The sequence below is a fragment of the Artemia sp. Qi Xiang Cuo genome, chromosome 11, assembly GCF_049724085.1.
Source record: "Artemia sp. Qi Xiang Cuo chromosome 11, ASM4972408v1, whole genome shotgun sequence".
NCBI classification, from domain to species: Eukaryota; Metazoa; Arthropoda; class Branchiopoda; order Anostraca; family Artemiidae; genus Artemia; species Artemia sp. Qi Xiang Cuo.
The window spans coordinates 17,184,318-17,206,469 of NC_142804.1; the positions used below are offsets into that span (position 1 = coordinate 17,184,318).

The following is a 22,152-nucleotide window of genomic DNA, read 5'->3' on the forward strand; positions in this document are numbered from 1 at the left end:
TTATTAACGCATATAAAGTAGGTATTTCATTTAAGGGGGAGGGGGGGGGTATTAATTTTGGCAAGATTATGATTGAATTTGTATCGCGGAAACAAGCAACTAACCATTTGAATCGTTCAGAAGTCAATGTATCAAGTCAACCTGTCTCTGAAATCACCTGTCAAAAGTTATACTGGTTTTCACTGTACTGTAGACTAAGATCTAGAAGATCTCGTAAAAAAAATTCTGATATGTTTGGCATTCGAATATCCATTTTTAGCCCAATTCCCGATTCCGCAGTTTAGCCCATTTTTATCCCAATTTTTTCTACTCATTGAGCAGAGAAAATGCATGTATTTTATGTATTCTAATAAGATTAGTATGTATTCTAAGCAAATGTCTTTTGACGTAGAAAAGTTCCCCTGCAATTGGAATTAGCCAGTTTAACACTGTGATGAGTTTGTGAAGGCTTTATTTCGGATTCTCTTCTCTCCAGCTGTATACTTTCGGAGCATATAAAATATTTTCACTTTCATCACAAGATTGCTTAATTAATATACATATTATAAATGTGTTCAATGTATATTTTAAATGCAAGCAGCCAATTTAAAAAAAAACAAGGATCGAAAAAGGTATTATATAAATGTTCTTAATTGTATCTATTATTTACTTTGTACTATCTCAGGAAGAACTCAAGACGGCCAGATGGTCTTTTTTTAAGGGGGTAAGCAACCCCCTTCTTATCCAATCTATGCATAGAGGCATGATTTTATCATTTTAAAAGTAGCAATAAGGTTAACTAAAATTTGGTAATAAAATATTTAAGAAATTTTTCATGACTGTTGCATACGTACGTACGGACAAAATTGTACATAGTGTATGTTCTTTTTCATAAGTAATACAGAACTTATTATACGCAAAATCACGTGAACAGAGTCAATTTTATGTAGTGTTTTTAATTTTATACATTATTTATACTTTTAGTGTTTCAGGTAGTATTAAAAGATGGCCAGATTGCTTTCAATTTGATTAAAGGGATAAGCCCCCTCCCTCTATCTTGCATAAGTATAGATAAGGTTGTCATTATTTAAGGAGTTACAACAAGATTCATTACTATGCGGTAATAAAATATTTAAAACGACTTTAATTACTGTCACAAACGCTAAGCCTTAGTGTTTCAAAATTTGAACAGGGTGCTTTTTTAACAATTTTAAAAAAATATACTTTAAATGTGCTACCCATCTTCTTCGACCCATCCTATTTGCAGATCTGATTATCATTATTTAAGAAGTAGCAACAAAGTTCAGTGCTATTTAGTAGTAAAATGCTTAAGACATTAATCATTATCAAAAACATTATGCCTTAGCAATTAATAATTTGAGCAGTGCTTCTTTTTGACTATTTAAATTAGTGTATACATCTCATTTAGACATTAATAATATTTGATGCTCAAATTAAAATATAAGCACACCACGAAATTATATATTTTGAAAAAAATTGAAAATAAAAAATCTCACATTTTCAACCGTGATTTAGAATCGGAATTATCGAGCCACCCTTGTTCACCAACTTGAGTAAGAGTCCTCCGAATTGTTCGAGCCTTTGGGTTTTTCTTGGCCAATTCAAATTCATGAAACCTTTGATCACATATGTTGTAAGACACATCCTCCACAATTATCATTACGACTGAGCTGCAACACAATTGTAAGCGACATTATCACTTGGACTAGTAGACAGGCGCACGCAAAAAGGTAGGGGGCGGGGTTATAGGCTCTAAAATTTCATAGCTTAGAACAACGGTTCTTAAAATGCAATATGAATATGCTAGTTTACCACGCTACCATGCGCTTCTCAGCTAATAGAAACCTGTCATAGATATAAACTATGCACATGCCCATGAACACATTTAAGAGGGCAAATGAAAAAGAAATTCCACTCATTTGTTGAAAAGAAATTTTAAGGAAAAATATATAAATCAGGTACTACCAACCCAAGGAAAAACACACATTTCAAGTCTTTCCAATTTATTGTCTCTCATTGGGCAGTAAAAGAAAACTGGTTATCTATTGAAAAACAGGGGCGAATCTACAACATTTTCATTGGGGGGAGGGGGGGGGGCAAGAGGGGTCTACTTTTGGATATTCAAGGAGCATGGGCTATGTAATTTTTTCTCCACATTACTGGGGGGGCAACTGCCCCCCTTGCATCTTCCAAACGACACCCTGTTGAGAAATATACAGTGGATGCAAATGTAGCGATCGGGGAGGGTGCAATCAGATCTGTTAAGCAATCATGTACACATAAATTTGATAGGTGACAAGGTGATAGGCTCTAAAATTTCATAGTTTAGAACAACGGTTCTTAAAATGCAATATGAATACGCTAGTTTCTAAGAGATTTGTTCCTCCTAGAACCCGAAGGGGATGGGCTTGCTTTGAACAGGCCTTAAGCGAGTCATTTTTATTTTTTAGTTGGTGCACTATTGGATAATTATGAGATACTAAGTTTAAAATACCTGAAAATCAACGAGCATGTAAAGGAATGCAATTCAGACAGAATGCATTTGTAAAACTTGGCAGGGGAAAAGTCTCGTTCATATTTCAAAGGTTAAAAGCTTTTGTGTACCGTTCTACTATATTGTTACTGTCACAGCTAAAAGTCACATATGACGTTTTCAAACTTTTAACATAATATCCAAAAATAGTTTGCTAAGCTGTTCTCAAAGGGAGAATCAGAAATTCAGAAGAGCAATGTAGACCCGAAGGATAAAAGTGCAATAGAACTTGAATCACCCTGTTGATCCTTTAAAGGTATTACATGATCAGAAAAATATACAAATTTGTATGACTTTTTGTTTATAAATATTTATGTTTTTAGCATCAACATCAGTAAGTGTGTTTTTAGAAAAAAACTTTAATGACTGTGCATAATTCAAAACTTAATTAATTTACGAACATAAATTGAATTATATAACCCTTAAAAATTATTACGCGATTAGAGAAGATCAGGAATATTAAAGTGTAATTCAGCACACAGTGCCTTACTAAGGGTTCTAGGCGTTTACCCCCCCCCCCGGGGCCATTGCCCCTCCCCGAAAAATACCCCCCCCCGTGGAAAAGAAGGTTTTTCAAATTTGAGAATTTTATTTGAGTTTTATTTTTTTAATTTCCGTAAGGGAAAGGAGTTTTGTTACTTGTGTGTTATGGGCAACTTACTCAAGTTCACGCTGTGTAAAACTCAAGAACAAAACCGGTTTCTTCGTTAGTTACCGTTACCGTTAGCTGTTAGTTACCGTTAGCTGTAAACCGTTTTTACAGCTTAGCGCGAGACAAGACAAAGACAAGTGACAGAATATATGGGAAATTTATAATTTGTGATATTTATTTGCAAATAGGAGGGGGGGGTTAAGGATTGTAACAGTTTAAAGTAAGAAAACAATTCTTTCTAGATATATGGCAAAAAAAGAATTACAGAAGAATAGCGAGGTATCTGGGAATTTTGTTAACTAAAAAAATGTAGTTTCATTTAAGTGTTTTATGATGATCGCTGATAAAAGTTTATGTCATTTATGCCTTTCATTTATGTTATTTTACTGTGTTCATGACCGTATATTTGGCTTTAAAGTACACTTATTTATCTATCTATCTAATATGTAGAATAATTGTACCAAACACATTTTGCATGCAGACCCGCTTTACTTCCCCCCCCCCCTAATGTGCAAATCTATAGCCCAAATTTATTTCTAAAGTAACGAAAAAACTAACGAAAAAAACGGGTGTTTTCTCGAATTTTACAAAGCGTAAACTTGAGTGAGTGGCGCACAACACACAAGTTCTAAAATTCCTTCCCCTTACGGAAATTAAAAAAATTAAACTCAAATAAAACTCTCAAATTTGGAGAGCTTTATTTTCCACGGGGGGGGGGGGTATTTACCGGGGGGGGGGAGTATTTTTCCATTTACTGCAATCACACAAAATAATATTGCTAATTATAGAATCTGAAATAAAACTGAAAATAAATTTGATGAAAACTTATACTCAATATTTAAAATCTGATTGTTTGAAAAGTTAGAAAACTAAATAGAAAGTTTACCTAGTTTAACTTTTTCTTTACTTTTGCTGCACTCTGGGCTAAAGATAAAATCCCGAAAAATTGGACTTTGGAAGGAATTTGCCAATATTTGTCAAAACTATTTCAAGAAAGAAAAAAAAAGAAAATTACGACTCAACAAACCAACAAACCAACCTGCTCTGCATTCTAGCCTAACCTCAATCATTTTATGATCTATAAAAAGAAGAGAATTTGCTCACTTTCGGAAAGTGTCAGATTTCACCCAAAGAATCTTAGACCTTTAAGGAAAATCCAAATTTTATAATTTAATAAAAAATTAAAAAAAACGTTTTAATTCTAAATTCAAATTTAAATCTTTTAATATATAAATTAAATTTGTATTTAATCTTAGCTAAGTTTTAGTTTAAAATCCAAATTAAATTTTAAATTAATCTAAATTGAAGCTATTTTGGAATTGTTTTCATTCTACTTAGTAAAACTGTACTGTGAATGATACTATTAGTTTTAACTTCTTTCAAGTCCATATTAAAGCACGAATGATTTCCTTCTATTCAGTTTCGCTTTTTCTTTAGAAACAACGATAACATCTAACTATTATCAGTTTATAACTAAAGAGGTATAAAAGAGAGTTCATTTCTATTTTTGGTATAGTAAATTTTTCAGTCGTTGTGGTCATTCATGATATTAAAGTTAGAGTTAGTTATCGCCATGTTGCATGTAGTACATAGTAAAGTTGCAGATTGCCTGTCACTCCTCCCACCAGCACATTAAATCAATGTCGAACGAAAACCCACACTGGAATCCATTGCCTACGTATAGTTATAGAGAGTAGCAAAAAATTTAGGGCGACACCACAACACACCTTAGACAGGCAACAGATCTCTCCCAAAGGTGCCCGTTATTCATACCAGCAAAACTAAGATCAACAAAATCTGGGTATGTCGGGCATATACACAACTTTTTAAGCATTATACCCCTTCCCCCCCCCCCCAATCTGTCACGCCATTACCAATGTTAGTTAATGTAGAAAATACGGTATTTTTATGTGCATTTCGTCGCACAAAAATGAATAATTCACTTTTTTCACAAATGAGTCTCTGTAGTCCTATGATTTGCCTACGGAGTGTATATATACTTGTCACACCTGAGGATAGTATTCAATTTATAGAGAGTAGAAGAGAGAGAAAGTAGTCTTAATTGGGACACAAAGTCTCTGTAGTTCAAAGATTAACAGATGTAAAGTATTCAATATTATTTCAAAAAGAGAAAACGTGGATTATAAAAAAAAAAAAACGAGGAAAATTCAGAACATGTGAAAACAAGAAGAAGATACAAATAAAATAGTCACCTCTTTACTGTTTACTTGAGAAGCTGATTGTTCATTTTAATCTTTAGTTCTTGAAGTTTCTCTTTTTATTTCTTTTCGTGAGTTTCAATTTATAATTTTATTCTTTTTACACTGAAGACGGTTGAGGGGAGGCCACGGTTGAAACCTTGCATTTTTGTTCCTTGTTTTCACTGGCTGTGAATTTCCCTCCGGTTTTCCATTGCAACTGTGGTCTCAAGAGTTTGTTTTCAATATTCTGTATGTGCAATATTAAAAAAAGAAGGCCAAATTTTTCAACAGCAACCTTTATTGGTTATAAATTTTTCCACTTGATTATCTATCTAAAAGGTTCTTCCTGCAGAAAGTTTTTAAATTTTTTATTATCACACATGAAATGTGAAATACACTCTTTTGGCCCCAACAATTAACTCTCGTTTAGAGGCCTCAGTACTGCAAGTGGGCACTTAGTTTTGATAAAGAAGGAGTCTTCAAAATTATGTCGGTCTCAAATAATATAAAACTATGACAACTTGATGATGACAGTAGTGGAGCTGCACTTTCTTACATGGCATAACTTTTATTATCCTCCTCCCCAAAGATATCAAGCCCTCAAGATTTTTCAATTTTCTCCGTAAATTTAACTATTGTTCGGATCATTTGCTGTCTTCTTTGTTTTTGTTTTTTTTATTCGTCTAGTCAATTTTCTGCGACCTATTAATTTAAATTTTCCCTAGCCCAATCATCTTATTAATTTTACATAAAAATATGGTGTCACCTTGGAGCTTTGTAGGAAGACTGATAGTGCATCCAAGCTTCATGCATTCCATCAGTTATGGCTTCTAGTGCATTATTAGCAGGTAACTGGAAAAAGAAACAAGAATTATCAACTAAGTCGTTTGTGTTACGACCATACCACCGTGCTCACCATAAAAGACGTATGTAGATAAACCCGTTTCTGTGTAACTAGTAATTAAATAAAGCTAATTAAGATATAACTCATTTGCTAGTAGTTTCAAATATTTTCAAGGGCCCTTCTAAGCCTGAAACGTATATTTCAAGAAACCGTAGGTATTGGTAAAGGGGATTGTAATATAGCTATCAGTTGTAAACATTTGATATACATTCTCTTGGTCAGTGATTGTAGACTTATTTCTAACAGAAGTAAGACTTCTTTGATCAGGAATAAGGTCGATTTATCGCTTGAGATTATTGTCGAAAAAACTGAAATTTCAGTATACGGTAAAAATACACTGCAAATACTTTCTTATTTCTTAATTGTATAATTTCTTACAGACCACACTGCTTTTCCATTTACAAAAAAAACAGGCTTTAATTTGAATAAAGCAGTGCAACAAAAACACGAAAAAACAACAACAAAACTTTAAATGATAAAAAAAAAGAATGTTTCGGCTCCACGTCTGGGTGCCTTTTTCAACAACAAAAAAAAACTTTAAGGAAAAAGAAACAAAATTTTTCTACAATAAAATCATCTAAAAAAAAAATAACAACTAATACACAAAGAGAGAAAAAAACACAAAATAAACAAATAAATAGAACTCACATTTTAAACACTTCCAGAACTGCAATTACTGTAATCACTGAAAGGCAAACGAATGTCTATAGTACAAGTCTCCTTTTTACAGTCAGATGGACAAATAACGTTTTTCTCTTTTAATTTTGTTTGTACAGTGTAAATAGTTACCAAATGTCTTGGATTTACATCTGGATATGAAAAAAAAGGGAATCAAAAACTAGCGAGAAGCAACTAAATAAATGGCGAAAAATAAGAGCAAACCAACAAGTCTATATAAAGAATTTATACAACGTTACGTGTCAAAAAGTAGGGTGGAATAATACTCTAGGCATCAAGCTGCATCATCCAGCTGCACCATCCAACTGAATCGCAGTTATGCTGCTTTTAATAAAAGTTATTATCCCAGTTTTTCTTTTATTTTTTCATTTGTCTTAAATATAAACAAAGCATGATCTTATAAATTACTTTTAAGTTTGATTTAAAAAGACTCAGTTTTTCCATTCTTTTTACTTTTTTTGAAAGTAGTACGAGTAGTTTCTCGTACGAGCAGTACGAGAAAAGTGGTACGAGGACTTTAAAACCAAATTTTTAACCAAGCAAAATGCTTAAATTTATCTCAAATCTTCTTGCCAAGAAGTTCCAAATAATTACGACACAAATTAGGTCATTCGACAGCGACTAAGAAACATACATCTACTATAAGGCTTCCACATAGCACTCAAAACAGAAACTTTTTGTACCGTAGCTTAAAAGTGATACAGGTTTAAGTCTGGAAAATACCACAGGCCTAAAGCCTGTGTGACATCTCACTCAAAAAGGCTACTTTTACTTGTTGCTATTAAAAAGTGTTGCGGACTTAAGGCGAGGAGAAATTACTTGCGCTTAAAGCCAGTGTAAGACGACATCCAAAGAAGCAACTTCCTTCAGCAGCGCAAAAAACAGGTTTTACAAGCAGGTAGAGCCTTTTTAGAGAATTCAGCAAGAAATTTTGACAAGTTGTTTTATAGGTATTTTCAGTCATTTTACGCCTATACACCACATCTCAAATACCTTATCAATTCAAAATACTTTCAATTTCAGATTTTTTTAAGCCCGCAGAATTCACAGTCTTAGAGTAATCTTCTACGTGTTTTAGAAGATTCTTAGAAGATCTTCTACGTGTTTCATCATCATCGGGTTTTCCCCGCTTGTGGTACAGTTATAAATTTTCAGCCCAGAACTTTGTTTGCTCATATCATAGGCAGCTGCAATCATGAGATTAACTGCGACGTCGAATTTCTGATCGTTTTTTTAAATAATGCTTGGAAATCCGGCGCCCCATTCATAGGAATGTCCCTTACCCCAAAGAAACATCCTCCACGGAAGGATTCTCCCGAGTAACCCCCTCCTCCAGCCCCCCCCTCCAGAAAAAAATCCTTCCTGAAAATGTCTGTATACTTCCCAATAACCAATAAATAATGCTGGCAAGTCCGGCGCCCCCTTCATGGCAATTTCCCTTCCCCCATGAAAACTTCCTTCATGGAACATAAACCTTAAATTATTTTTTTTTAATTTAAAACTCAGAATCTGAATTTCAGATATTACTTGGAAATCGGTTTAAACAGAAGCTCCCCAGACTCACTGTGTATTAATGATAATCGATGGAACATAAATATTTACCGATTAATTAAAACTCACCAAATATTATTCCAGATAGTATCAACAGATACTATTTACTATAAATAGTAAAATATACGGCACTTTTTGTAGCCCTGCCAAAATTTCTCTGAAATCCTCTACAGGGTTTTCTATATTTTGAGAACTGCTGCTCTGCAGAGATTTTTCTCTGGGTTGAGTTTTGGAAACTTGAATTTTACTTCTTCTATGTGTTTCTATGATAATGATTTACTTTTAAAGCATGGAGCACTACTGAATGGTGTTCAAAAGAACCAAGATAACCAGTGAATGGACAGTTTTTAGTCCCGGTAAGCTGCTGTTTCCCTTCCTCTATCTTATACGTTGACCAAAACGTTGATCAATGGGGGCTAGGGTAGAGCCCCCATTTCTATAGCCATTTTGCCCCCTCTACAATCAAAATTATAAAAAAATATAAACCCTCAAATTTTTAAAAAATTTGGAATTCAGATGTGATTTTGCAACACAAAATCACACACCAGAGCAATAAAGCTTATTTTTTTTTAATCTTCAATCATAATTGCATTAATATAAGGATAAATTTGATCTTAAAAAGAAAAGAAAACTAAAATTTATACAGAGTCAGAGTGAGGTCATTTCTTTGTCTTTTTTTTAGTGTATTTTTTCTTTTTTTAGTTGTGAATTTTATAGCTGATTTTAAGCCCTAGTCTTTTATATTTTTAAAACTGTAATTTCCTTTCCATTGATGATGGCTACCGATGGTACAGCTGAAATACTCCGTGCATAGACTGTCTTTTAACACTTGTTTGTCATCCGCATAAGAATTGTTAAGAAAAAGTATATACCACAGGTAATATCGTAGCAATCAAGGAAACAACCCAAATATCTGAATATTTTTAATTAGCAACACCGAATATAACTGGTTATTTGCCAATTGATCCCTGATAAAAAAAAAAAAACATTCAAAAACTACTTTTTTCTATAGAAATTTGCCATGTTGTGCATCTGGGAAATTTTGATGCCTCTCGCGTTTGATGGTTATAAAAGATGCTAAAAGTCAAGATTCTACCCTATTTTAGAATGAAACTCTAGGCAATGCTTACTTTAGGAATATGTTCATCAGCATCCAATTCCGACAGCACAAATCTAGAAGAAAACGAACCCTTTAATAAACGATTCATGAAAATACAACAAACTTTCACAAAACGATTTGTAGTTACACGGGAAATGTAGTTACACGGGTAATTAGAGTTAATTTAACATTTGTCTCGCAGCATTTCTTCCGGAAATTATTGGCCATGTTAAAATGACAGCAATTGAACTTTACGATCACAGCAAACAGTCAATATTCTGAACCCACGGTTACCACTATTGGGTATAACCCAAGGCCGTATCCAGAGGGGGGGGGTTTACCCGGTTTGAACCCCCCCCCCCCAAAATTTTTGACCGAGTCGAAAATTAGTCTAAAAAATACCTGTAAAGACAAAACCTTACCAGAAAAAAAATATGCTCCCACACTAAATCCTATTGCATTTTGTGGGTTAACGGTTCTGATCAGCTTACGCAATTAGGTAACTGTAGGTAACCCCACGTTCACCTGACCTTGCATACTAAATTAGGGTTAATAATATGCGCTCTGATCAGCTTACGCAATTAGGTAACCCCATGTTCACCTGACCTTGCATAGTAAATTAGGGTTAGTAATATGCACTCTGATCAGCTTACGCAATTAGGTAACCCCATGTTCACCTGACCTTGCATAGTAAATTAGGATTAATGGGCGCTCGAGGTATGGTATAAGACAGTGCAAGATTGTCAGTTCAGTTCAGTTCAATTTCGGACTTGGCTAAAAGAAGAGCGATTTTCAACATGAAGAGGAAGTGTGACATTACGTCGTTTTTCGCGCCCAAGCGGACCAGGGATGTTTCTGACAGTGGCATTAGCGGGACGTCTGCGAAGCATTCATCTACACCTGTGGATCTGAAGGGCACTGGAGCCATCGTTGAAGCTTCTGAATCACGCACACTGGAACCAACCACGACGCAACACGCACTTGCACCAGTCTTTGTCGTTGTTTGCAAATGACATCGGTCGTTTTGTCGAAGCTCAGCGTTTTGCCAGCGACTTAGGACTGGAGATGACTCGTCCAAGGACGAGAGGTGGCCGGAGTATGCACGCAGACGATCAAGACCTTCTCCACCACTATAAAACCTCGCTCTTTATTCCTTTCCTGGACCTCTCCACTTCCGAGCTGAAACAACGATTTGAGCTTCACCAGAAACTGCTGTCAAATCTCAGCGTCCTTTCTCCTGCCAAAATTGTTTCTGTCGATCTGAAGGCATTAAACCTGGAGTCATTGGTTGAACTGTATGGCGATATTCTTCCCGAGCCAGACTGTCTGAAGCAAGAAATTGAGCTATGGCGCATCAAGTGGGAGAATGTTCCGGTATCAGAGAGGCCTACTTGTGCTGTGTCTTCGCTTCAGGCATGCGATGCCACCTTTTTTCCAAATGTTTTTCTTCTTCTGGCTGTTCTTGCGACGCTATCTGTTAGCACTGCTACTCCGGAAAGAAGTTTCTCAACTCTCAGAAGGCTCAAAACCTGGCTGAGAAATTCAACATGAGAAGAACGATTGAGTGGCTTAGCCCTCCTTGCAGTCCATAGGGACGTTGACATCTGCCCTGACAAGGTCATCGACATTTTTGTAGGGAAGAAAAGTCGTCGCCTGGATTTCGTTTTATATATTTTCGCCCTTACTTTTAGCAAAAAAAAAAAAAAAAATAAAAAATATATAGACTACCTCTAGCCTACTATTTGGCTTATTTTTGCGCAAAAAAAAAAAAACCTTGTAGTATTTAACTGTATGTAAATACTTGTCTTGTTTTTGCGTTACTATAAAAAAAAAAAAAATGCCCCTTATAGATACGAAAGTTTGCCTGGTGGACGCGTCCTCGTTCGCATGGGGGGTACAAACGGTATCGAGCTAACGTAATGTTGCTCGAGGATGTTATAAAAAGGCCCAGGTAAAAAATCGGGTAAACCCCCCCCCCCCCCGAACAAAAATCCTGGATACGGCCCTGGTATTACCAGGTATAATTACTATTGGGTATAACCGCTACTAATATAATTGGATATCCATTGGGTGTTAATATAATTGGGTATTAATGCAATTACTACTACAACAGGTAATACCAACTCATTGCAGCACCAAGCTGTCTGAGGCTAATAGAGCTACGCACTCTCCTCCTCCATCCCAATCTATTCAAAGCTTCCCTCTTTACACCCCCCAAGAACTTCCAATTTCCCTTAAATCTTTTCTTACGACTTATTTTTCATGCTAGAATAAATAAACTGCCTGAGGTATTTAAATTTTGTCATTAAAAGTTTAATAAGGCTGGTTTGATGATAAAATGAAGTCAATAAGGTTGAATTTTCGCCTGAATGGTAACAATCGTCACATAAAAAACATACATTTTAGAAAAACTTTATAAACTGTTTTAAGGGTATTTAGTTTACTACTGTTTTAGTATTTAGTGCCTAGATAGCAAATATGCTAGAAGGCACATATTTCCAGTACGCCAGAAATCATTTCCCAGAAAATCAGGAAGCCCGAAAGCGTGTCTTAACAGCAAAACTGTTATAGAAAGCAAACCTGGCTTGTAAGACAGAATAGTGAAAATTGTCTCGTATACTCACTGACAAAACAAGGTATTTGGAGATTGAGCACGCTTCCATATCGTCTTGCATCACCAGACTGCCAATTGTAACTGAGTCTCAGTTACAATTCTACAAGGTTTTCAAAAGTTATTGATTCACCAAATAAAGAAAAAGTAATATTTGCAGGTTGTATTGAAGCCATGAGTGCAATAATTTGAATCTAGTGCTAAAGCCATTAGCCAAAGTCGTCCATTAGCAGCAAGAATTTACAGCCAAGCCCAACTCATTCTTCTCTTTTTGGATATAATGGTCTGGCAGCTTTTTGTTATTCATAGACGCAATCCATGAATGTAGTAGTTTGAATCTGGCACTAAGAGCCACTTTCCACAAAAATCTTCCACGAGCGGTAACATTTCACTTTTAAAGTTTAGTTAACTCTTCTGGCAAATATTGGTCTTGCAGCTTTCTTCAAGTCCACAAGAAACCGCAAAAATCAAGGAACAAAAATTGATTAAACTTATAAATCGCCACTGAAACTAAGTCCATCTAAACAAAACAACAGCTAAAAAACACAAAATTAAAGAAAAAACATAAGAGCTACTGATTAAGCTACTACAAAAAACTCCAGCCGTGCACAGTCGTGGAAAGTCAAGCCAACACAGCCGTGCATAGTTCTTCTTCACTCAAAATATCCAAAGCTTAACTCTTTATCCTCTCCCATGAAATTTTAAATTCCTTTAAATTTGATCTTACGACCTCTTTCCATCCCATTTGAGGATGACCTGTTTTTCGCTTGCCCCCAGATGGGTGGCGAAAAAGTCGAAAGTTTGGCAAATTATCATCGTTCATCCCTAAATCGTGGCGATGTCACCTGAGCCATTCTCTCACTATAGCCACAAAAATCGGGATTTTATTTTTAAGAATTAATTTCCAACTTTTTTTCGACTGCGAAAAAAACATGCTGCTCCTTGGCTGTTCCACCTTTTACATCTTCACTGCATCCACCACCATTTCTAACAAAACTACCCAGGTAACTGAAACTATCCACTCCATCGATTTTCTTATTACCTAATATCATCTCTTTACCTCAATTTTTGATTAATCTAAGCCATTTAGTATTTTTAAAATTAATTTTCAAAACCTTTCCTTGCACCCTCAACTCTCAAAACCTCTAAAAGAATTATTCTTTTAGTTAACAGTTCATCTAGGACGCTCAAATCATCTACACAATCAAAGTTTAGGAGAGTATTACTTTCAGTTGGCTACAATGTTCTCCAACAGGCATTCCTCAAAACCATGTCCAGCAGAATAATCTATACAAACGGAATAGGACACAACCCTGCTTTACCCCTGATACACAACCCTGTTTAATCCCTGATTCCACACCAAGCCAGCAACTTACGGAAAGAAAGGGTTAAACAGCAGCAACACTATGGAACTCCTATTAAGCAGAAAAAAATTTAACTCTATGATGTTTTTGCAAAAGAAAGTGCAATTTTTACTAATATTATTTTACCTCTTACAGTTTTGATAAATCTTGCCATAAATCTCCTGACTTACACCATTTCTAACACATTTTATACAACCATTCAGTAAATTTCAGGACCTTTCACAATTCAAAACTGGCAAAGCCGGTCCGCTGGAGATACTAAAATGTGATTCCTTCCTCCTAAAAAAATATTAACAATCCTGTCATTCAGCTCATTGTAAATATATAAATGTTCGAAACCTTAGTAAGCTGTAACTGAACATGATAAGCATAAACTCACTTGTGGATCATCCCTGAAACGGGACCCATCCATCCAAATCCAGCAGCAATAGTATTTATCTCCACCATGGATAGCTTATATTCACCATTTTGTGATTTTTCTATCATGTAATCGCTTCGAATTAAGCCAAGAAAAAGATCCTGAAAATTAAGAGCCATACCAGAGACAAAGATCGTTCAAACTAACATGATTACAGACACAGATCATTCAAACTAACATAATTACTCACACTAGTGATTTCTGCAAAAAAAAAAAAAAAAAAAAAAAAAAAAAAAAAAAAAACATCTGCCATCTAATGTTCCTCTGCTCATGTATTAATTTTAACACGCGTGGATGTGAGTGCAGGCCAATTCAAAATAAACCTTAAAAAGACATCATAATGGTCTGGTCGTCTCTACCCTGATATATCCTTTCTTTCTGACAGCTTAGTATCTAAAATGACATAAAAGGTGAGGGATAAGAACTTCCAGATTGAAGATAATGCGCAGAATTATTGGATGGCAGCATGTGATCCATGGTAAAGAGTGACTTTGGCAATCGCATTAGTTTGACAATATGTGACACAAAAAAGGCCACAGAAAAAGTCAAAGAAACTAAATTAAGAGGTGGTTTGTCAAAAAAGCATAAGAACAGCTTCCTGCAAAACCGAAGCCTAAAGAATAATAGAAAGTTTTATGATCAAATCTTCAAAAATTAGAATAAAAAATAACTTCTCTCATAAATAGCAAAGAGCAAACCTACAGCTTAAAAGGAGCAACAACTGTTCTTATTTAGGTGTAAAAAAGGAGCAAAACTATTACGAAATGAAACCTAAAATGAAGAAAAATTACAATAACGAGTAGAATCAAACTTGAAAAACATCAAATACCACAAATACAAGTGGTGTTGTTACTCGACAAATCCACAAAAAGGCTATAGCATTGTCATGGCTTAAGTGCCAAATGAATATAGGAAAGGTTAGAGAGTCATATCGGAGGCCCTGCTTAACTTCAGTCGTCAAGATTGTAAATTCTTTATTAGCTCTGATTTCAAGAGGGTTTGCAGTGTCCATAGTTATTGAAGTGTCTACTTAATACGTTTTTATTTTTGACGTCTATGTTGCACAAACAGCCTCAGATTTAAAGCCAACCAGCTTATACATCTTAAAACACCGTTTTTGTTCGATAAAATTGTGGGTTTGATTAGCTTATATTTAGAGTCAGAGAGGCGAATCAGGGGCCTTATTTGGGTCCTTCAATCCCAAAAACTTAAACCTCTTGTATGACTCTGAAAATCATTTCAATAAGGTGTACCATATCAAATTTCAAAATGTATCTATGAAGACTCAGCTTTATACGGCCTTTCTGACGTAATTTAAAGCCCTAATCCCTACAACTACACTTTTCATACCTCCTCCTTATCATGTCTACACTTACATTCTAAAATGCGTGAAGCATATTTTTTATATGACACATCTGATATAATTTCAGGCTCCAAACCCTCCTCTCCTCTCCATGTCTCTTTGTGACTACAACTATAGCCTCCTCATTGTCTTGACAATGTTCTGTAAAATTGTGTAATTTTCCTTGACAATGTTCTCACTTGATCTCTAACTGATTTATGCTTCTCATATCAATCAGGTTGGTCAGTTTTTTGTTTCTTCAGCGTGCCTTTTCTTCTTGGTTTTAGCTTTCTTTCTTTGCCATACCTTTTCTTCTTGTAAGATTTTTTTCTGGCTCCCTCATTCCACGTTTTTTTCTGTTTTTCACTCTTTTTTAAAGTAAACTTGTCAATTATTGGCTCTCTTGTCACTTATTTTTATATGACATATCTGATATAATTTCAGGCTCCAACCCCTCCTCTCCTCTCCATGTCTCTTTGTGACTACAACTATAGCCTCCTCATTGCCTTGTGTAATTTTCCATAACAATGTTCTCACTTGATCTCTAACTGATTTATGCTTCTCATATCAATCAGGTTGGTCAGTTTTTGTTTCTTCAGCGTGCCTTTTCTTCTTGGTTTTAGCTTTCTTTCTTTACCATACCTTTTCCTCTTGTAAGATTTTTTTCTGGCTCCCTCATTCCACGTTTTTTTTTCTGTTTTTCACTCTTTTTTAAAGTAAACTTGTCAATTATCGACTCTCTTGTCACTTATTTTTTATATGACATATCTGATATAATTTCAGGCTCCAACCCCTCCTCTCCTCTCAATGTCTGTTTGTGACTACAACTATTTCACGTCTTTCACATATCACGTCTCCTCCTCCTCTCCATGCCTCTTCTTTATTACGGCTACATTTATCATGCACACCTTTAAAACTTTTGAAAATTGTGATCAAGGTGACTTTCTTGAAACACTGAATCAGTGACATATGAGGATGCAAAGGCAACTAGAGTCACATTTCGCACAGGAAGGGGTTTTCTTCTATTAGTTTCGACCCCCTAAAAGGGAACTTAATTTCTTACTTGCGATGGAACGGTACCACCCTCAAATTTCTACGACAGTCTGTTCTATAATGTGACATCGTAAAAAAGAATGATAACTCACGGGAGACAAATCTTTCTTTGCTAAATCTACTTAGCCATGTTGATTATGATACAGAATGCTGTGTTTTCAAATAAGAAGAAAAAAATGGCTTGTACCACATAGTTGGGGAATAAAAGATATTCATTTATCAGATGAAGCTTTTATTGAAATCAAAAGACGTAGATCGCAGGTAGTTCCTGATTTCTTAATCAATAACACTAATTCTTTCTGTGTTTATTTAAATCTTTTAAGAATAAAAATATCTGTGTACTAAGGAGCATTAAAAAAATTGTCAGGAACGACTTTGAAAACCCTGGAGGGCCCAGAAGAATAACCAAAATATTACCTCTAAGTATTGTTATCCACAAATCAGAGTTGATGATCCTTAGAAAAGAAAAGAACATCCAACAATTAAGACTTTCAAAAAATTTGGCTAAGAATAGTTAAAGCAATATTATTAATGATAAATATATCTAAAGCGTGGAAAAACACAGTAGCATACTAGGAGAAATTTACCAGGACAACTACTATACTAGCGGTAGGTTACTTTGTTGACAGCGACAGACACAAAAAAAAACATTAAGAAACGAAAAAAACTAAAAATGGTACCAGTGTGTCGAGATTTTTAAATATGCTGCGAAAAAATCCACTTCACATTTTTTATTTTACGAGACTTTCAGTGCATGTCTCTGCAGCAGAGCAGCACCTCTTTTCTCCGCCTCCACAATAGACCACCTGCTAGAAATGAGTGTAGAAAACTAATAAGAGAGGAAAATTAAGTTAGATACCAAAAAAAGCCCCAATAGTCAACTAATACGGCCAACTAGCCGAAAAAGCTTAAAATAGCTCTGGCGAGCATTATCCAGCATAATCCTTAACCTAATTACACAAACCTAAGCTGAATCATCAGTGGTACTTCTTAGTAATGTATTTTAAATTCTATTTTTCTAATTTGGATTTACATAGAGCAAATTCTGAGAGATGCTAATTTACCAAAGGGACACGAAAGGTACAAATCTCTTTAATATATACCGCAAAATGGCTTAGCTCTAACTATTTTATAATCCAAAGTAGAGTTTAAATAGAACAAAAACTTTTAAGTCTAATCCAAAGATCCTTTAACAGTTCATCAAAATTGTAATCATAATAAACTGAAATTAAATATAGTATAAGCTTGTTTTCAATCTGTCTCGTTTTGATGGATAACACTGAAATTCAGTGCTGATAAGTGGTTTTTAATTACTATTACGGCAACAAATTTAGACCCAAATTTAGGTGCCACAGTTTAGTTTCCTAGTTTCTACGCTTCAGTTCCAATTAAGGCTCTAAATTTCGGCACCACAGTTCAGTTTCTAGTTTCTACGGTTCAGTTTCAATTTCGGCGCCACAGTTCAGTTTCTAGTTTCTACGGTTCAGTTTTAATTTCGGCGCCACAGTTCAGTTTCTAGTTTCTACGGTTCAGTTTCAATTTCGGCGCCACAGTTCAGTTTCTAGTTTCTACGGTTCAGTTTCAATTTCGGCGCCACAGTTCAGTTTCTAGTTTCTACTGTTTAGTTTCAATTTCGGCGCCACAGTTCAGTTTCTAGTTTCTACGGTTCAGTTTCAATTTCGGCGCCACAGTTCAGTTTCTAGTTTCTACGGTTTAGTTTCAATTTCGGCGCCACAGTTCAGTTTCCTAGTTTCTATGGTTCGGTTTCAATTAAAGCGTCAAATTTAGGCACCAGAGTTTAGTTGCCTAGTTTCCTAGTTTCTACGGTTGCTATAGTAAAAAGATAAACAATCAAATAGAATTACCTGTCCAACTCCTTCACTCAAAACAGTCCTGTAAATATGAAGTAGTCGAGCCAAAAATGGGTCCACACCGACTAGCCTACAAAAATAGGGGGGAAATTAAAATGGTATTCAAAACCTGTAAAATGAAAAAAATAGTTAACAACTAATAAGGAAATATCAGTTAATAAACAATGAAAAGCAGACTTATTGTTCAAACTTCTTTGATTTTGATTTCCATCGTAGTGATAATAATATTGGGGACCTTCATTTGCAATAATTTAAAGCTAAAAGCATATTTATTAAAAAAGTAGGACAGATATATACTTCAATCCTGAATAAACTAAAAAACTTTCATCGGTAACAAAAATTAATCAAGTATTCAACATTAATCAAGCATTTTGCAGCAGACATTAAGACATGGTTAATTGCGGTCTGATGTAATGAAAAAAAAAAGAATTGAAAATCCCATTACCGAATTGTCGGAATTGAAAATTAATTGCCAGGACCCATTTACAATTTGTCAAAAATTAAAGGAAGAGCGTATTTTAGCACCTCAACAGTTTATCAAAAAGAAAATAAGCATATTCTGCCTTTAACTGCAGGCACCCTCAACGCAAAGACAGAAGACAAAAAGAAAGTAAAGCAACGACAAACTAAAAACACAACAGACTTGAAAGGAATAAAAACAAATAAAGAAAATAATCCTTATATTTTGATAGGATAATTAAATCAAGATGAAAAGAAAGTACGATGCAGTTACCCTCTCCAATTCAAAAAGTGACCAAAATAAACCAAATTCAATATACAGCTTAGTTATTCCAGTTCACACCTTTTGCGAACGCTGAGGACACAGAGAGCAAAGCCAACAGAGGAAGGTGACAAAAACTCAACGAAGCAGAGTTTTTTCTGGACAAATTGTGGATGAAGCCGGCTCTTTGGCTAGTTCTATCACAGACCGAATAAATATGGGGGTTTCCTGTATCTCCATTTATTGTAAAACCTGACAAAAATGGTCTGCAACATCAAAAAATCTGAATAAATTCAGATTTGCTGAACAAATCCGATAAAAGCCCGTAAATTTTTACACTTCTATGGCCTTTCTCAAGCCTTGCATAAAATGATTAAAAGTGGAATTTTAAGAAGCAAGTTGTTGACAAAACATTTAGGTTTTATTTCATACTACTTCTTCTAAGGACTCATTAGAGCAAAAACTTCTCTGAGACCAAGACGCATTTTTTTTTTTTTTTTTTTTTTTTTGCTGCATTTCCGTCAATGATCATTTCTATAGGAGGGACATACGATATGCAGAAAAATAAAACGAGTCACGAGAGGTTCTACATAGAGCTTTTGTTAAAGAAATATACAAATTATTCTTGAATTCTTTATTGTCATTGATATTCACTTTGTCCTATTCAACAGAAACTCTTCTTTCAATTTTTATTTTTTGGCATTTACTTTTTTCCCTTCTCTTTTGAGTGTCGTCAATAATTTCCTTTAGTAAGTATGTGGTTACTGTGTACATGAATTTCTCGTAATGTTACTTAGATTATATTTATACTGACATTTCTTTTTTTAATAAATAAATAATCCTACCAATCACAACCATAATTTGCTGGTCAGAGATTGGGAAAGTTATAAACAATCAATCATTGAAAGAAATAAAAAAAAAAAAAAGTTTTTTTTAACTGAAAGTAAGGAACGACGTTAAAACTTAAAACGAACAGAAATTATTCCGTATATGAGAGGGGCTGTCCCCTCCTCAATGCTTCACTCTTTACGCTAAAGTTTTTTATTGTTTAAAAAAAATAAGAGTTGTGACAAAGCAAAACTGCACTATAACGCACGAGGCGTCGCAGAGGACACAGTCCCTTTCCTATTCAGACTAACTTCTGTTCGTTTTCAGTTTTAAAGATGTTCCTTAATTTCAGTTAAAAAAAACTTGTTTTTTTATTTAATTTTTGAACGTTTTTGAATTAATGCAGGTTTTGATTTTGGTTCACCGTACATGAATAATTAAAATAAAATTTGCATATTAATTTTACTTTTATTTGGTTAAATGGCTTTCTCGAAACTTGTTTAAGTTTATTTACGAACGTTTTTATTAGTAATAAATATACGTAACTTACGAATTAACTTACGTAACGAACTTCTATATTCATATATTTTTAATACGTATATTAGGAGGCTCGTCCCCTAGTCCATACCTCGCTCTTTACGCTAAAGTCCGAATTTCGTTCCAATTCTTTCAAAAAGACCCCTTAATCACAAAGGCCGTTAATTAGAATAAATGGTTCTTTTGAAAGTATTAAAAAATCTTTGGCTTAAAGAGCAAGGTATTGACTAGGGGGTGAACCCAATCATATACGCAATATTTTCTGTTCGTTTTAAGTTTTGATGTTACTCCTTATTTTCAGCTGGAAAACTTGTTTTTTTTTTTTTTTTAATTTCTGATCTTTTAATAATGCTGGGAAATCCGGCGCCCCCTTCATAGCAATGTCCCTTCCCCCATGGAAAGATCTTCCCATATAACCCCCGACCCACCCACCCCCATACTACCAGAAAAAATCCCACCTGAAAACGTCTGTATACTTCCTAAATGTTAACATTGGGTAAAGTCCATAACTTTCAGCCCTCCCCCACGGAGACTTCGGGGGATTAAGTCATTCTAAAGGACATCGTTCTCATATTTTCAACCATGCTGAACAAAATGGCTATCTCAAAATTTTGCTCAGGTTACTTTGGGAAAAAAATGAGCGTGGGAGGGGGCCTAGTTGCCCTCCATTTTTTTGTCACTTAAAAAGGGCACTAGAACTTTTAATTTCCATTCCAATGAGTCCACCCACGAAATTCTAGGACCACTGGGTCAGTACGATCACCCCTGAAAAAAAAAAAAAAAAAAAAAAAAAAAAAAAAACACGCATCTGTGATCATTCTTCTGGCATAAAATGCAGAATTCCACATTTTTGTAGATAGGAGCTTGAAACCAATACAGTAAGGTTCTCTGATACCCTGAATATGATGTGTGATTTTCATTAAGGTTCTATGACTTTTAGGAGGTGTTTCCCCCTTTTTTCGAAAATAAGACAAATTTTCTCAGGCGCCTAACTTTTGATTGGTAAGACTAAACTTGATGAAATATATATATTGGAATTCAACATTGAAATCTGATTCTTTTGATGTATCTATTGGTATCAAAAACCCTTTTTCTAGAGTTTCGGTTACCATTGAGCCAGGTCGCTCCTTACTTATAGTTCGTTGCCACGAAATGTTTGATAAGAAGTTTTACCTGTCGCATACATAGGAATTTACAGGAAGGGTGGGAGACTAATCGATCAAAATAGCTGGATTATATAGAAACTATACGAAAATATCAATAAAATTAGAAGAATTCGAGGAACCAGTGCTCATATTTGGTATAATATTGTAAAGTCTCGGCGCGAAATGGTAGGAAACACCGTTTCTGATGCCATTTTCTATCTTGTTCCTTAAAAAAAACAAAGAGATTTAAATTTACATCCTTTCTTTATTTTTTTTTTTAGTATGATTCCATCATTCTGCGTTTATTTTATGCATTTTATAAACTTGCTAGCAAAACATTCTTTTCTCTTTATCAGCCTTCTCTTTACATAACCCGGTAAAAATTCCTCCCCTGTAAAAGCTGGATATGTGCATCCCGATCTAACTGAAATAATACAGTTCTTAAATTTTATAAGTGAAATAATACAGTTCGATATAATCGAATTTTTCACATGAAATCTAATATTTCAGCGCACTTACATAATTATGAAGTATTTTTGTGTTCTGGGTAGCCTAACTGGGTATTTTTGAGAGAACGCAACATTTTCGGTGGTAGAACTGTCATGCAGTCAACGACAAATTCTAACACCTCTAGACAGTTTAAC

The 22,152-nt window shown here is 34.8% G+C and overlaps 1 protein-coding gene across 2 annotated transcripts in view; it reads right to left on the reverse strand.

Annotated features, from left to right (window-relative positions):
• LOC148946709 (glutathione synthetase-like) overlaps positions 1 to 22,152 on the reverse strand; it is an 86,531-nt gene that overhangs the window by 25,780 nt on the left and 38,599 nt on the right. For both annotated transcript variants that reach the window (XM_089096344.1, XM_089096343.1), the window contains exons 4-8: positions 18,272 to 18,347; positions 13,973 to 14,112; positions 9,650 to 9,692; positions 6,153 to 6,238; positions 1,497 to 1,670 (exon numbers count right to left, since the gene is read on the reverse strand). In XM_089096344.1, the coding sequence (XP_088952470.1) occupies positions 1,497 to 1,670; positions 6,153 to 6,238; positions 9,650 to 9,692; positions 13,973 to 14,112; positions 18,272 to 18,347 (519 nt within the window). The remainder of the gene's footprint in view (positions 1 to 1,496; positions 1,671 to 6,152; positions 6,239 to 9,649; positions 9,693 to 13,972; positions 14,113 to 18,271; positions 18,348 to 22,152) is intronic.